Source organism: Orycteropus afer, unplaced genomic scaffold, assembly GCF_000298275.1.
Source record: "Orycteropus afer afer isolate SDZICR_OR568_19922 unplaced genomic scaffold, OryAfe1.0 scaffold00044, whole genome shotgun sequence".
Classification (NCBI taxonomy): Eukaryota; Metazoa; Chordata; class Mammalia; order Tubulidentata; family Orycteropodidae; genus Orycteropus; species Orycteropus afer.
This window is the reverse complement of record NW_006921631.1, coordinates 1,274,642-1,292,828: the sequence shown is the minus strand read 5'-3', so window position 1 is coordinate 1,292,828 and position 18,187 is coordinate 1,274,642. Positions and strand designations below refer to the sequence as shown.

Here is an 18,187-nt window from a genome sequence, read left to right as displayed (position 1 = left end):
GAAGGAAGGTTGGGCAATCCTACTTCTGTAGTGATACTGCCTCGGAAACCCAAGGAGGGGTCGCTATGAGTCAGGGCTGACTCGACTGCACATAACAACAACAACAACCTTTTGCTATTTATCTGACATGCTATCTCTGACATATACTAATGTTTCCCCTATATACTAATCTGTTTCTCGCTCTCTGTTCTGTCTCACTGATCATTTTGTCTATTCCTGCACCAGTACTACACTGTCTTAAAGCCAGGACTTTGAACCCACTCATTCTGATTTGACCCTCTGCTGAGAATTTACATTTCATCCCAGATATACAGAATCCAAATCAACCTTTAACAAGATCCCCAGGTGATCCCCAGGTGTAAGACTCACCTGGGAATCTTGTTAAACTGTCCATTTGAATTCCATGTATCTGTGGTGGAAATGCAGATTCTCAGCAGGGGGTCAAACCAGAATGAACAAATTCAAAGCCTTGCTTAAAGCTTCATAATTAATGATACTGATAGTTTTGTCCCTGTGGTAGTTCAGTTGTGTGTCAAATTTTCTGGGTCTGATTTTGAGTGGCTGAGGAGCTGGTTGTAGTTATTCCCCATGATAAGATTGGTAATCAACTCCATGATAGAAACCACTGGAGCAGCTGAGTTAGCTGCCTTAGAGATGTGGTCTGCTTCCAGTATATAAGGAGAAGTTTTGAGAGAGGTCTCTGCAGCTTTTGGCATGCTTGAATCCTGCACGTAGCTAAGTCGTTGTTTGGCAGCCTGCTATGTTGTCTGCCGATCTTGGGACTATTAACGGACTTGGATTAGTGGCCTGCTGTGTGCTTTGAAAATTTGGGGACTGTGCCATTTCACTTGTAGACTTTGGGTCTGTCAACCTCAGCAGCCAGCAGCTGTCTGCATGAAGAGATGCCTTCGGCTCCAGTGGCCAGGGAGCAGGAGGAACAGCTGAAGCCCAAGGTTGAAGGGCTTTGATGCAGCCCCTAAAGCTGGCACTTTGAACTTGGACTTTTAGGCTCCTAAACAGTAAGAGAATAAATCCCTGTTTGTTAAAGCCATCTCATTTGTGGTATTTTCTGTTAAAGTGGCACTAGATAACCAAAACAGACCCCTTCATTGTGGGTTTTTTTTTTTTTTTAGGTTTCTTTTCTTTCCTTGAAATTTTATTCTTTCATATAAAGTTGTGAATAATTTAACACATTTGAGATCTCATGGAAAACCCAGATGGAATTTTGATTAGAATTGGAGTGAATTTTTTGATCAATTTGGAGATTTGACATCTTTACGTTAAGTCTTATTTTTTTACTAACATGGTATATGTCTCAATTTAGTTTTTCTTTAATGTGTTTTAATATTTTAGAATTTTCCCCCCAGAGGCCTTGAAAACCATTTTGTTAGATTTATTGCCAGATTCATTATACTTTCTGGTATGTAAAGATATCTTCTCCTTAATTGTGTTTTCTGCTTTGCTGCTGATTTATGAAAACAACAAACAACACTAAAGAAAACTAAACAAAAGGCAAGGATCGCTATTTCATGTTGTTGTTGTTGTTATATGCCGTCGAGTCAGACCCAACTCATAGCAACCCCCTCCTTGGGTTTCAGAGTATCACTATGGAAGTAGATTGTCCAACCTTCCTTCTGAGTAGTGGCTGGTAGGTTTGAACCGTCAGCCTTCTGGTTAGTAGTCAAGTGCCTTAGGCACTACGCTACCAGAGCTCCTAGATATTTCATAGAAAATGAAATTAAAGAGGTGCTCATCACCTTCAATGAGTTGTTATTGTTGTTAGGTGCTGTTGAGTCAACTCCGACTCATAGCGACCCTATGCATAGCAGAACAATACACTGCCCAGTCCTGTGCCAGCCTCATGGTCCTTGCTATACCTGAGCCCATCATTGCAGCCACTGTGTCAATCCATCTCATTGAGGGCCTTTTCCTTTTTCGTTAACCCTTCACTTCACCAAGCATGATATCCTTCTCCAGGGAATGGTTCCTTCTGACAATATGACCAAAGTAGGTGAGACAAAGTCTGGCCATTCTCACTTCCAAGGAGCATTCTGGCTGTACTTCTTCTAGGACAAGTTTGTTAGTCTTTGTAGCAATCCGTGGTACTCTTAGCATTTTTCTCCAAAACGACAACTCAAAAGCATCAACTCTTCTTTGGTCTTTCTTATTCATCATCCAGCCCTCACATGCATTAGAAGCGATTGAAAATACCATGACTTGGATTAGGCGCACCTTAGTCTTCAAGGAGACATCTTTGCCTCTTCATCACTTGAAAGAGGTCTTTAGCAGCCGATTTGCCCAGTACAATACATCATCTGATGTCTTGACTGCTGCTTCCATTGGTGTTGATTGTAAAACCAAGTAATATGAAGTCCTTGATAACTTCAATTTTTTCTCTATCATAAAGCTGTTTATTGGACCAGTTGTGAAGATTTTTGTTTTCTTTATATGGAGGTGTAATCAGTATTGCAGACTGTATAGTCTTCAGTCTTCATCAGTAAATGCTTCAAGACACCCTCACTTTCAGCAAGCAAAGTTGTATCATCTGCGTATCACAGGTTGTTAATGAGTCTTCTTCCAATCCTGATGCCATGTTCTTCTTCATATACTCCAGCTTCTTGTATTATTTGCTCAGCATACAAATTGAATAAGTATGGTGAATGGATACAACTCTGAGGCCCTCCCTTCTTGATTTTAAATTTCAGTGAGTAGAGAACTACAAATGAAGAGTACAATGAGATACCACTTTTGTTGTTGTTAGGTGCTCCGACTCCTAGTGACCCCATGTACAACAGAATGAAACACTGCCTGATCCTGTGCCATCTTCCCAATCTTTGCTATATTTGAGTCCATCATTGCAGCCATTGTGTCGATCCATCTCCTTGAGGGGCTTCCCCTTTTTTGCTGACTCACCACTTTACCAAGCATGATATCCTTTTCCAGGGAATGGTCCCTTCTGACAACATGACCAAAGTCAGTCTGACGAAGTCTGGTCATTCTCACTTCTGAGGAACATCCATTTTTCACTTTTTCCAGGAAAAATTTGTTCTTTGTTCTGACAGTCCTTGGTATTTTCAGTATTCGTTGCCAGTACCACAATTCAGAGGCATTAACTCTTCTTTGGACTTCCTTATTCATTGTCCAGCTTTCACATGCAGGTAAGGCAATTGAAAATACCGTGGTTTGGGTCAGGTGCACCTTAGTCTTCAAAGTAACATCTTAGCTTCTTAACACTTTTAAAAGGTCTTTTGTAGCACATTTGCCCAGTACAGTATGATATCTGATTTCTTGACTGCTGCTTCCATGAGTGTTGATTGTGGATCTAATCAAAATGAAATCTTTGACAACTCTACCCTTTTCTCCATTTATTGTGATGTTGTTTATTGGTTCAGTTATGAGGATTTTCATTTTCTTTATGTTAAGATGTAATTCATACTGAAGACTGTAGTCTTTGATATTCATTAGTAAGTACTTCAAGTCATTGTCACTTTCAACAAACAAGGTTGTGTCATCTGCATATAGCAGGTTGTTAATGAGTGATCCTCCAGTCCTGATGTTGTGTTCTTCATATAGTCTAGGCTTTCAGATTAATTGCTCAGCATACAGATTGAATAAATATGATGAAAAGATAACAGCCCTCACACACACCTTTCCTCATTTTAAGCAGTGCAGTATCCCCTTCTTCTGGTCAAGTGACAGCCTGTTGGTCTATGTACAGCTTCCTCATGAGCACAATTTTAACTGTTCTGGAATTTCCGTTCTTCACAATGTTATCCATAATTTGTTAGGATCCTCCCAGTTATATGCCTTTACATAGTCAATAAAACATAGATAAATATCTTTCTGGTATTTTTTGCTTTCAGCCACGATCTATCTAACATCACCAGTGATAGCTCTCATTCCACGTCCTCTTCTGAATCCAGCTTGAATTTCTGAAGTTGCCTGTAAATATACTGCTGCAAACATTTTTTAATTATCTTCAGCAAAAGTTTACTTGCATGTGATATTAATGATATTGTTCAATAGTTCCCATATTCTGTTGGATCACCTTTCTTTGGAATGGGAATAAATATCAATCTCATGCAGTCAGTTGGCCAGGTCTTCCAAATTTCTTGGCACAAATAAGCACTGCATCCGTTTGTTGAAATATCTCAGTGGGTATTCCATGATTTCCTGGAGCCTTGTTTTTCACCAGTTCCTTCAGTGCTGCTTGAACTTCTGCTTCAGTATTACTGGTTCTTGATCATATGTTACTTCCTGGAATGGTTGAAAGTCATTCAGTTCTTTTTGGTTCAGTGACTTTGTGTATACCTTCCATCTTCTTTTGATGCTTCCTGTATCATTCAATATTGTGCTCATACTGCAACTTGAGGCTTGAATTTTTTTCTTCATTTCTTTCAGCTTGAGAAATGCTGAGCACATTCTTCCCTTTGGATATTCTAACTCCAGATCTTTGAACATTTCATTATAATACTTTGTCTTCTTGAGCTGCCCTTTGATATCTTATATTCAGCTCTTTCATTTCATCATTTCTTCCATTCGCTTTAGCTACTCTCAGTTTAAGAGGAAGTTTCAGAGTCTCTTCTGACATCCATTTAGATCTTTTCTTCCTTTCCTGTCTTTTTTATGATTTTTTTTTCCCCTCTTCATGTATGATGCTCTTAATGTCATCCCACAACTTGTCTGGTCTTTGGTCACTGGTGTCCAGTGCATTAAATCTATTCTTCAGATGCTCACTAAATTCAGGTAGGATATATTCAAGGTTGTATTTTGGCTCTCATGAACTTACTTTCATTTTCCTTATCTTCAAGTTGAACATGCATATGTGGAATTAATGATCTGTTCCACAGTCAGCTCCTGCCCTTGTTTTGACTGTTGATATGAAGCTTCTCCATTGGCTCTTTCCACAGATGTAGTCAACCTGATTGCTCTGTATTCCATCTGGTGAGGTATATTTGTATAGCTGCCATTTATGTTGAAAAAAGGTATTTGCAATGAATAATTTGTTGGTCTTACAATATTCTCTCATGTGATCTCCAGTGTTATTTCTATCACCAAGGCCATATTTTCCAACTAGTGGTGATTCTTCTTTGTTTCCAACTTTCACATTCCAATCACCAGTAATGATCAATGATCTTGATCACATGTTTGGTCAATTTCAGACTGCAGACATTGGTAAAAATTTTCAATTTCTTCATCTTCATTAGTGCGTGGGGCATAAATTTGAATAATGGTAGCATTAACTGATCTTTCTTATAGGCATATGAATATTATCCTATCATTGACAGATTGTATTTCAGGACAGATCAAACCCCCTGCCATTGAGTCAATTCTGACTCAGAACAGAGTAGAACTGCCCCATAAGGTTTCCAAGGCTGGAAATCTTTATGGAAGCATACTGCCTTGTCTTTCTCCCATAGAGCAGCTGGTAGCTTTGAACCTGCCAACCTTTTGGTTATCAGCGCAGTGCTTTAACCACTGATCTAAAGTAAGGGTAAATAAGAACTGTATGCCCCTTCCGACTAACCTACAAATTGTTAAAGACAGAGGAACAGATTGCATTCTTACTCAGGGTACTGCCTATGCAATGCTGTGTGATACTCTGAAGTTTAAAAATAAATACTTTTAAGAAATGTTGGTAGATACAGTATAACTTAAAGGGAAGCAAAGGACTGATGAACTCATGATTAGAATGATAGTTGTCTTGGATGTGGGGAGCAGGGCTTTAAAAAAGGATATAAACCAGACATCACAAACAGGTAGCTATTGATTGGCTTGAGTCAGTAAATCAAAATGTATTTGGAAAGTTGGGGTATTTTCATGTTTCCTTTCTCTTTTTTTGCCACATATACACTCTTTAAATTAAATTTTAAAACATTTTGGAATTTATCCAGTCTTTTAAAATTAATAGTGATGATAATCTTGAATGATATTTGTCAAGTGCTTCAGGTTCCCGTACCTTCCCAGGCATATGCCCAGCCTCTTTGGTGTTTGTTTAGGACCATGTACTAGTTTTGGACAGTGAATTGTGAGTGGAAGTGGTACGTTGCTACTGGGTCAGAGCATTTAATTGTGGTAGCAAGACCTTCCTTACCAGGAAGCCAGTAAGATAGGTTCTGTGGAAATGTAGAATAAAATGGAAACTGCAGTATGGAGTTTAGACAGACTATAATTCAGCTAAGGAGCTCTGGTAGCATAGTGCCTAAGGCACTTGACTGCTGACCAGGAGGCTGGCAGTTCAAACCCACCAGCCACTCCTCGGAAGGAAGGTTGGGCAATCCTACTTCCGTAGTGATACGCCTCGGAAACCCAAGGAGGGGTCGCTAGGAGTCGGGGCTGACTCGATGGCAAATAACAACAACAACAACATAATTCAGCTAAATGGGTTGAACTGGGAGGTAAGCAGGCCCTCTCACGTCTGATGATGTGAATAACGATCAGAAGTCAAGAATAGGTTTCTCTTGCAAGGTACAGGAGTGTACTTTGTGATCCTGGCTAATTAATAACATTTTATTTTTGATAGTACTGCTCTATTTGTTAAATTTTTTCTTAAGTATATTTAATTTAACCCTTACACGAACTTTTGTGAGTTCAGTAAAACAGGTAATTTTCACTCAGTTGGACAAATGAGGAGACTGATATATTAAATAATTATCTTGCCAGGGGTCATTAAGCTAGACAAAAACTAAATCAGGACTATGATTCCAAAGCTTTGCAACTCTGTTGAGAAATTTAAAAAATGAACTTTCTTGTTTCCAAGGCAATTTATCAGAAATTAAAAGTTCTTTTTAAATTACTCATTTACTAGGATTTTAATTTCCTTTCCCATTCATTTCATAGAGAATACCATTTACAGGTAGTCCCAGACTCAGCATGTATCCAAGTTATGATGAAGTATAATTATAATTTTTGTGTTTTTTTTTGTACACCTTGTTAGTAATATGTATTCCATACAGTGTCATAGCATGTGATTCACTGATGACATCATCTCTGTAAGCTTATATGTAATGTTTCCAACCTCTAAAGAAAAATAAAGATCAGATTCATAAAGACATACTAATAATAAAAGGCAATAATAATGAAAACTAAAAATACCTGAACTTTTCAACTTAGGCCAGAACTGACTTAAAATGGAGTCCTCAGAACAGAACCCCGTCATAAGTCGGGGACTACCTGTATAGATCTTATTAACTATCATATGAGAGTCAGATTCTCTAGTTTTCAGCCCTGACAGTTAATTAACACTGGCATGGATAATCCAAAAAATATAACAGAAGATGTATTTTTATTTAGTTTTGTAATACATTTTTATTTTCTTCCAGTTGCTTCCTCTATTGCTTTTTAGTCCACTGTTAAAATTAGTTCACATATGTTAAGTAGATGCTGACTAGACTTGGGGACTACAATTGTGGATTATTCTGGAAGGTGAAAGGAAAAGGATTTAGGATTAACTGGCATTCCTAGAAATAGGACTTGACTCAATTACGTTACTGTATAAGTAGCATCTATCTATATATCAAATTGCCTTAAAATCTGTTAAAATTTAAGAGAGAAGAAACACATTTGAAAACTCAACCACCATTTTGTTTTAGGAAACCAGGCCATAAATTTAAGATATAGCAAAAGTTTTAATTACCTAATTTTTTCAAAATTTGCTGATTCTCTTTAACAATTATCAAATCAAGTTAAAACAAGTCTTGCTTTGTGTTCAAAGTCCTAATTTGATACCAACGGATTGATTTCCTCTGAAGATAAATTGAGAGCGAGGGCAGTTTTTATTGAATATTCACGGTACAAACTGAGAACTGTTAAAACTGTAGAAGATGGCTGTTTTTCCCAGGGTGTTCAAGATAGAGAAGGGAAAAACAAAACAAAAATAACCTCTTGAATTGTTTCTTACCAGTTTAATAATGTTGATGCTTTATTCTCTTAGAGAAATTATGATTTTGTTATTGCTCACAGAAAGGAATTTTTTCCACTTTCTCTTTATATAGATCCATTTGTACCACAGCGATGTCGCCCTGTGAACAAAAGTCGACAACAGCTTCAGCGAGAAAAAGCCCTTCAAGAGCAAAGCCAAAAACTTAGACTTCAAGATGGATCAACCTCATTACCTCCAGAGCAACTGCTTTCTGCAACAGAACAGAGACTTAATACTCAAAAACCACATCCTTCTTTTCCTGCTCCTCCGATCACAGTCACCTCTCCTATTGGTGATAGAAAACAACAGGTTGCTGAAAGTCAACCAAGAGAACAGGGGCTTGAGAATTCCCATGATGGAAACTCCCACAAAAAAGCTGAGGTCCTGCCTCCAAAGCCAGATTGCAAATTGGAGAAAAAGAAAATGGAATTGTTAGTAAGTCTATATATCCATGAGCTTTTTCCCCCATTTTACCTTCTTTTTTCTATTGTGCTTTGAGAAAATACAGGTTTTTACATTTCCTCCATTTTATATTGAAGCCTACAAATCTGATGAATAAACTTTTGAAGGATAACTACCACCTTAATGTATTATATGGGAGGCACTGTTGGGCATTTTATGTGTTTTATGTCATTTAGTCCTCACAACAGCCTTGCAATGCATGTTTATTATTTTCACTTTACTGATGAGGTATCTAGGATTCAGAGAAGATATTATCTTCCTAACGCTAATACACAACTAATAAGTAATAGGGTTGGGATTCACATGTAAGTCTGTCTGGATACAAAGTCTGTTCCCTCTCCATAAGCCAGAAGCAGTTTTCATATGCATAGTCTCTCTTGAACCAAGCTTCCCCTTCCAGACTGGGTCTCTTTTGGCCCCAGAAAAGGAGGCTTGTGAAGAGACATAAAAAAGGGGCAGTCAAGCAAGAGAGTATAGGATATTGCAAGTGCTAATTACATAATTCACTTGCCTCATTAGATTTCTTTTTAGTCTATATTTAATGTTACGTTTGTATTAGAAATCACTTACCTATATAATTTAGTTAAGCTACATTTTTGTGGAATTTGCCATCCTGTGACTTGTAAACTCTTGTAATCAGAATTTTTTATTTTAGAGTATATGTTCTAATAATTGCCTTTCTTTGTTTCCTCCTGATTTATCACTCATGAGGAGAAAAGATGGCATTTGTTTCTGTTTTCTATTTCCTGAGTCTTTTTCAAAGTATTTTATATTTTTTTTCTAATCTCTGAAGTATTTTTTTTTTTAAATCTCTGCTGATCCAGATCTGTGCTATGAGTTTTAATTGTTCTCAGCCCACAAGGGAGGAGCTCTGGTAGCATAGTGCCTAAGGCACTTGACTGCTAACCAGAAGGCTGGCGGTTCAAACCCACCAGCCACTCCTTGGAAGGAAGATGGGGCAATCTACTTCCCTAGTGATACTGCCTCGGAAATCCAAGGAGGGGTCACTATGAGTTGGGTCCGACTCAACGGCACATAGCAACAACAACAACAACCCACAAGGGGTTTACAACTAAGAAATTATTTTGACAAGAGATAAAATTTCATAAACTATGAAACAAACATTGAATAAGTTCATGCAAATATATTTAAATACCTTTAAGTCTAGTTTACCGGCAAAGACCTGAGATAGGTGGTAGATGAGTTTAAATTGAGCTGGACAATTTAGATGGAATGTCTTTAGGAAATTAGTCTCTATGTAGGTACTTGGGAAGTTTTTCATAAAAGACATACAATCTAAGGAACTGTTTACTGAAAATGGGAAATTCTGAGATATTAAGACTAGGAAAGCTATATCTCTTAGAGAAGGGTTCACAGATGCTGAGTTCTCTGGGAGAAGCAGAGGATAGATCAGAGAATAGTAGTAGATTCAGGAAGTAAAGAAGGCCTGGGAAGCATAAGCTGCCTGCCTAGGCAGTTCTGTGATACAGCAGGATACCACCAAGGCCTCTGAGAGATGCCCAGATCAAAATAATGGTTAGAGAAAACCCAGTTGTTAGCAATGAAGACCATTTGGGATAGAGTGCTGAGTGTGATGAAAGTAAGATGTTGTAGTAAAAAATGAGACCTGACCAATACCAGCACTGAGGTGGAGGCTGTAAGAATGGTGAGAAAAAGTTTTTAAAGTGGTATCTAGGCTTGGAAATAAAGATTTTTGATATAATAATTGATGACAGTAGTAGGAGTTGATAGCTTTGCCATTAGCTTAATTTGACATCAAGTTCATGCTAAAACTCAAACTCACTGCTATCGAGTCACTTCCAGCTCATGGTGACCCCCATTGGGTTTCCAAGGCAGTGAATCTTTACGAAAGTAGATTGCCCAGGCTTCCTTCTGCGGAGTAGCTGGTGCGTTTGAACCACCAGCTTTCTGGTTAGCAGTAAAATGCCTTAGGCACTATGCCATCAAATTCATGCACTTATGGAAAATTTTAATACTGTGCTTTCAGAGTTGAATGGATTGGGAGATACTCCATGTTTTCAGGTCTTTGAGTTTTTTCTTTAGTCTCACACTCGTTGAAGTCTTAATTAACAGTGTTTCACTATTGGAAAGAAATGAGAAAAGTGAAGGAATATATGTGAAATAAACATTGGTTTTTGTTTTAAGGATGTTAAGGTGGTAGAGACTTTCATTATAGAAAACTATGAAAGGTAAGAATTTAACAGATGATACCAGCTATAGGGGGAGCACTGGTAGCATAGTGCCTAAGGCACTTGACTGCTAACCAGGAGGCTGGCGGTTCAAACCCACCAGCCACTCCTCGGAAGGAAGGTTGGGCAATCTACTTCTGTAGTGATACCGCCTCGGAAAGGAGGGGTTGCTATGAATCGGGTCCGACTCGACGGCACATAACAACAACCACAACATCAGCTATAGACCAGTATAGTTTGATCTCTGTTTAGCATATAATACTTAATTAATTTACATAAGTTTCTTTGTACTCCTGAAAGAAGCCACAGTACTCTGGCTTCTGGTTTGTCGGTTCTAGATTATATATATATATAAAATGGATTTCAAAGAGCCAATTTATGTAAGCTTCCTTTACTTCAGATTGTAGTCTTTGTTCCTATTAGAATAAAATAACGAGCTACAGATGGGTTTCTTGTAAGAGGACATTTTAAAGAAAATATACATAATCTTGAGGAGCTCTGTTAGCATAGTGCCTAAGGCACTTGACTGCTAACCATAAGGCGGTTCAAACCCACCAACCACTCCTCGGAAGGAAGGTTGGGCAATCTACTTCTGTAGTGATACTGCCTTGGCAACCCAAGGAGAGGTCGCTATGAGTCGGGTCCAACTCAGCGGCACACAACAACAACAACAACATACATAATAATATTGATTAAATTTTATACTTAGGGGACCAGGACTAGTCAGGTATGGGATGGGGTAGCATTGTCTTTCATAACTCACTGTTATACTTTCTTTGCTCCTCAGGCAAGAAAAATCTCGTTGGGAACTCCTCCAACAAGAACAACGACTAATGGAAGAGAAAAATAAACGTAAGAAAGCTCTTTTGGCCAAGGCTATTGCAGAAAGGTGAGGCAAATGGACCAGGAGAGATTGTTTGTAAACTGTAGTCAGGTCATGTTTAATATTTATTTTCCCATGTCTGTTCTAATAAACCAATATTTGATCTACAACCATTTAAGGCTAATTAAGCAAGCTTTTTATGCTTTATTATTGATATTTAAATTCTGGCTGTCTTAAATTAAGCCCTCTTAATTAAAGAGGGCTTTTTAAGCATAGGTTACACTGATTGATGAATATAGATGCAATGGAAACTTAAGGACCAGCATCAGTATTTTCAGTTTTAACCATCTATACGTTCATAAGGCAAGGAGTAAATAGCTGTCAACATATGTAAATTAGCAACAAATGCAGGTTTTAATTTTGATGTAGGGAGTCCTTAATCATCTGTCATGTGGCACAATAAAGTATTCCACATAAGTGACTTATACGCCCACAAATCTTAAGTGTGTTTCCTATGACATTTTTTTATAAATAATTTACTTTTCACCCATTCATAATGTGATGTAATTTAACCTTTTGTTAATGGCACAAGGCCCCCTCAGTGCTCTGTGAGATTCAGTTTTCTCTCACATCTCAGTGTCAGTCATATTTGCTCCTTTATTTCTTCACCGTCATTGTGTGCACCTTGAATAGAAACATTCCTGTTCAAGCTACACTTCCATTGCCCACGCACTATTTCTGCCCTTACTTTGTAGTTTGATCTGCATTGGCCTTAGGAAATCAAATTTAGTCAATGAGGCAATGATTGAGAATGTTGTTGTTGTTAAGTGCCATTGAGTTGTTTCGAACTCAGAGCAACCCTGTAGAACAGAAAGAAATACTGCCCGGTCCTACACCATCCTTGCATTTGTTACTATGCTTGAGCCCACTATACAACCACTGTGTCAATCCATCTCTTTGAAGGTCTGTTCCCTCAAGATGAACCTGAGGGACTCCTCTTCCAGCACTATATGATTGAGAATAAACAAAAGAAAAACAAACCCACTGCCATGAAGTCGAATCTGACTCACAGCAACCCCTCCTTGGGTGTCCAAGGCGGTGTCACTACAGAAGTAGATTGCCCAACCTTCCTTCCGAGGAGTGGCTGGTGGGTTTGGACCACCAGCCTCTGGTTAGCAGTCAAGTGCCTTAGGCACTATGCCACTAGAGCTCCTGTGATTGAGAATAGTAATTAAATGCAAACAAGTACTCAATAGCATTTTCTTTTTAGGTCTCTGGAAAGGTCTGGCAAAACTATTGTTGATTGAGAGACTGAGGTGCAATTCTAGGGGAGTTGGAAGCGTGCTGAGAGAGACAGATGGCTATGAGTTACTCAGAATTTTATCTTCTAGAGGAATGTATGTATTTGAAAATGATAATTGTTTTCATTCCCTCCTGCTGATATACCTTGATCTTTCATAAAGCATAGGAAATACACCACTTGCTGAATTTCTTACTATGTTTTAAAAAAAGGAACAACACATTAAAAAGTAGTGCCCTCTTTTTTGTTTTTTCCTACAAGTGATCTTTTAAAAGTATTTTCATATCCTCAGTTTGGAGGATGGAAGAGAAGCTGTTTACTAGGTATTTTATAAAGAAATTTACAGGTATAGCATTCACTCCCTTAATGCTTTTGATTTAAGACAGAAGGCACTAATTCAGGGAGAAATATGGACAGTGATGGACAGTGAAGTACTTAGAATAATGCTGGTAAGTAAACTTTCCTGGGCAGAAAGCAAATGTAAATGCATAATGGAGTAGTAATCAGGAGAATGGTCTTGGGTATTTCATGACCAGGCAGAACAGAATTAGATGTGATTGGGTTGTGTCCGTCAGTAATTTTTTGAGTAGCATGAAGGGGCAGAATTTATTCTTGAAGTAAATTGCAATATAGTGGTTTTATATGAGGGTTTTCTTCCACCTCAAGAATGTGTGTAAAATTTCACAATGAGTGAAATCTTGATGAAAGGTTTGCTTTTGTATTTGCTTGTTCTGTTTCTTAAATGTATATTGTACTTACAGGGTGGAAAGGAGACTGAGAGATAATGAGGTTAGATGTGCTTTTAAACAAGGAAAGAAAAAAGTGTTTGATTTAGAGCCCCACAAATAATTTTGAAGACCTGTAGTTTTATCTGTAGAGAACATGAATCAAAGCAATAAAAGTTTGGGGAAATGAGTCCTAAGAAAGTAAAAACCAAATATGTTTTCAGACATATAAAGATATGATGTTTGTTAATGTAGGCATCTGTTCTCAGTGTCTGCTAAGTATCAGACAAATGAAAATGGGCTTAGCAGGAAGAAGAATTTAAGGCTAGAAATTCAGAAGTCTGTGTTGGATGTTCTGATGAAAAGGGAATACAGATGTGGTTTTTTAATATTCTTTTTACAAGGAGGGCTGGTGGCACAGTGGTAAAAGCATTTGGCTGCTAACCAAAAGGTCGGCAGTTCAAATCCACCAGCTGCTCTGAGGGAGAAAGACGAAACAGTCTCCTATAAAGATTTGTGGCCTTGGAAAGCAGTTCTACTCTGTCCTATAGGGTTGCTATGAGTGAGTCAAAGTCGACTCAATCACAGTGGGATTCTCCCTATAGAATGAATATCGAATCACAGGTGAACTATTTATTGGGATTTTTTTAATTTTTTTTTTTATACTTATATATGCAAATAATACATGCTAGTAGAAAATTTGGAAATACACTAGTAGAAAATTTGGAAAAATAAGAGGAAAAAATCTCAAATCTCTGAAAGACATGCCAAAATGTTCCTGCATTTATTTTATTTAAATTTTTCCAATTTTTAAATCTTAATTTATATGTGGTGGTTGTTGTTATGTGCCATCGAGTCGGCCCCGACTCATAGCGACCCCTTCTTGGGTTTCCGAGACAGTATCACTATGGAAGTAGATTGCCCTATCTTCCTTCCGAGGAGTGGCTGGTAGGTTTGAACCGCCAGCCTTCTGGTTAGCAGTCAAGTGCCTTAGCCACTATGCTACCAGAGGTCCTCTTAATTTATATATATATAAAATATCTTGCTTTTTTTCCCCTTAAATTATGTATAGATACACTGTTTAAAAAGATTTTTATTTTTCTATTCATGTTCCTGATTTTCTAGATCTAAAAGAACTCAGGCAGAGACCATGAAACTAAAGCGGATCCAGAAGGAGTTACAGGCTTTAGATGACATGGTGTCAGCTGACATTGGAATCCTCAGGAACAGGATTGATCAGGCCAGCCTAGACTATTCCTATGCTCGGTGAGTTGGGGAACTTGAACTCTGATTAGGGAATCCAGTTTAATTAATGTCCATTGCTAGCTAGATGAGGCGCTTTTATGTGTATTGTCATTTAAGCTTCAAAACAACCCCATTAGGTGCTGTGTTTATTTCTCTTTTGTGCTAATTCAGATGCCTCCTGTTCTTTGAAGACTTCTTAACTCTGTTCTACCAGCTTACCTTGTTAATATGCCTATTAGAGCATTTCTTACATTATTTTCTTACATTTTAGTCTTTCCTGCTAAACCATCAGGTATTTAATGTTTGGGATTCTGTTTTTATGGATCGTTTAGGGTCTAGTAAAGTAAGTGCCACATGGCAGACTCTCGATAGTTATTTCTTAAATACATGACAATATCTGAGTGTCATGCCCCAAAACACAAAACTGTGTCTCAAAACCAATATCAAAACTCTATTATTTTCACTCCAAGTTTATGCCCTCCCCATTAACAGATTGAGATGATCATTATGGGATTGAAGCTCAGTTTTCATCAAAATAACATGATCTAGTTTATTGTTTAAAAAGCTTATGACTATTTTAAAGAAAATAGAGCTCTATCTTAGAAACTTGGAACTATGTCTTATCTTCTTTTCTGCTATGCACTGTACAAACTGGTTTGATACATATTTCTTGGTTTCAACCACTGGCATGTTTTTAAAGAGGAAAAATCATCATGGGATATTTAAAAAACAAACTAACATATGTAAAGAATTACATGGACTTTGCAAACAGATAAAAGGGTAAAAAATTAAGTCCAATTTCAGGGTTTTCAGTCCTTTCAACATTGCTTTAATCATCCTGGTTTGTCTTTTTTCACAAGGGAATGCTGTGTTAATGACTCAGTTTTGCATCTTTCTCTGTAACACTAGAAATCAATCAGAATGCCTCATTAGTACAGGGTAAACCACAGCCTCAGAATGTTTATATAACAATTTAATAAAGCGGAAATGCTTGATTGTGGTTTTCAGTTCACTGTTCGGTGTTTAAGAAAGATTTGTGGTTGTCCTTGTGATTTTTGTAATTGTTGTTTGACCATATGCTATTAAACTTAATGGGATGCCTTTATTAATTAACTTACTAAATTAATGCCATCAGTAGCTGATACTGAAGGTTCCAGATTTCTATTAATAAGTTCTTTAAGGAGGTAACCAGGATTTTATTAAGAGTAAACTAAGCTTTCATTTTTAGCACATATTTTTTCTGTGTAACATAAGTTTGCCAGAGGAACATTCCTATGCCTTCATAGTTCTTTACATAAATAATTCAGATTATAAGATATGGTGCTGGGAACTTCAACTGAAAAACATTCTGATTGTTTTAAATCTGTCCTGGTATAGGCTGAAAAAGGGTGCCTTTGCATATTTAATAGTATATAAAAATTCTCATAGTTTAGCCTTCAGAGAAATACAGAGAAGATGCGATTACTAGTTACAGAAGAAAACATCACATAATATTTAAGTATTCTTAATAAAATTAGAATAAACTTGTATTGTTGATGTTGCTTAATAAACTAAAGATGGCAATTTCTCTTGGTACTGACACTGACATTGTTGTATGTAAGTGGATGTTGTATGAGGCCATTTTTAAAAGCCTAAGCTATTGTGTTAAATTGAAGTGAAGAGAATCCTGACATGACTGTGACTAGAACCAGGGTTGTGTCTTTTATTCACGCATAAGATTAAGACCATATTTCCTAAATTGCCATCTGTGGTTATTAAGAAAATATAGATTGGTGAAATAATATTATGGTCCAGATTTCTAAAGAAAAATAAACTCCAGAGCAGTCAGTTTCTATGGGAGATTTACTTGATTTTTTTTTTTTTTTTTTTTTTTTAATTATTTTCCTAGTTCTGAAGTGCCTCAAGGTCCCTAGGTGGCACATATAGTTTGTGCTTGACTACTAACCTAAAAGATTGATGGTTTGAACCCCCGATGTGGCACCACAGAACAAAGGCATATGGTGATCTGCTTCTGTAAAGATTGCAGCCAAGAAAACTTTATGGAGTAGTTCTGCTCTGTAACACATGGGGTCACTGTGAGTGAGAACTGACTCAATGGCAACAAGTTTCGTTTTTTTGGTTATAATGCTCAGTGCAGTGCTATATGTACATAAGCCTCTTGGTTAGTTAATAATAGGCCAGAAGTCACTTTAAATCATTGCCTGTAGAGCAGTATCAGACCAGCACTTTGAATGAGTCACCTTGGAGAGTTGCTGTTTCTGCTGTTCACAGCTATGATTACATTGTCACCGTGTGCTATGCAGACCAGTTTATAAAACTAAGAATGACTGTATGAAGAATATAGGGTTGCTATTAGTCAGAATCTACTCAGTGGCAGTGAGTTTGGTTTAGGTTTTATACCAGGAATAGTGGTATATCTGGCTGGTGCAAATGGTTAATGTTGTTAGGTGCCATCAAGTTTATTTTGATTATAGCAACCCCTTGTGATAGAATAGAACTGCCTTATAGGGTTTGTAGGCTATAATCTGTGTGGGAGCAAATTGCCAGGTCTTTCTCCCATAGAGCTGTTACATGGCTAAAGTATTCACCTGGCAACCAAAAGATTAGAGGTTTGAGTCCACTGAGATGCACCTTAGGGAAAAAAGCAAAAATAAACCCACTTCAATCAAGTCAGTTCTGACTCTTAGGGCACAGCAGAACTGTCCCAAAGGATTTCCAGGGTTGTAAATCTTTAGGGAACCAGACTGCCTCATCTTTCTCCCAGGAAACAGCTGATGGTTTCAAACTGCGAACCTTTTGGTTAGCAGCCAAATGCTGTAACCACTACACTATGAGAGGACTGGCTATTTACTTCTGAAAAATCAGCACTAAAAACCTTATGAGAAGTTCCAGTAAGATGGCGGACTAGGCAGAAAGACTGCACAGACCCTCTTCAACAAAGAAAAGGGAAACCAATTAACACAGACACAGAAGATAATCCGGACCCCTGAGCCTTGAAGGGAAGGATATAGAAGTGGACTAAACCCCAACTAGCAGAAGAATTTGCATGAAAATACCAAAAAAGGAGACATTCGGAGCTGCAGTCTGGCAGCGATCCTGATGGCACAGACAGCTTGGATATTCCCGAATGGTGGTAGGACCTAAGAATTAACCTCAAAATCAGCCCTGCTAGCCAGGGCCTGCATGGAGGACTGCTCTGGTGGCTGGGGAATAAGCAGAGAGGGTGAAGAGTAATGTGGGCTGAGCTGTGGACTTTGCCTGTCCGGAGGGCGCCGCCATTTTGAATGTTCACAAATGGCATCCAGGGGCTTAAGAATAGGTTCTGCTTTCCAGCAACCCCAAGGACACTCTGGACCTGGACCTGCATGACTGAAAAGGTGTGACATTCCTCTTGTTATTCTTATATCCCACACCTGCTTGGTGAATGGAGGTGCGGCCATCCCCCACTCCCACCTACCTTCTGGGCCCACAGGAACTCCATCACAGTCTGTGCTCAGATGG

General features: G+C 38.0%; 1 protein-coding gene across 1 annotated transcript in view; it reads left to right on the top strand.

The window, feature by feature from the left end:
• The window catches only part of GORAB (golgin, RAB6 interacting), a 42,908-nt gene that overhangs the window by 18,482 nt on the left and 6,239 nt on the right, over window positions 1-18,187 (top strand). The window contains exons 2-4 of the mRNA XM_007937700.1: window positions 7,995-8,352; window positions 11,381-11,482; window positions 14,567-14,707. Of these exons, the coding sequence (XP_007935891.1) occupies window positions 7,995-8,352; window positions 11,381-11,482; window positions 14,567-14,707 (601 nt within the window). The remainder of the gene's footprint in view (window positions 1-7,994; window positions 8,353-11,380; window positions 11,483-14,566; window positions 14,708-18,187) is intronic.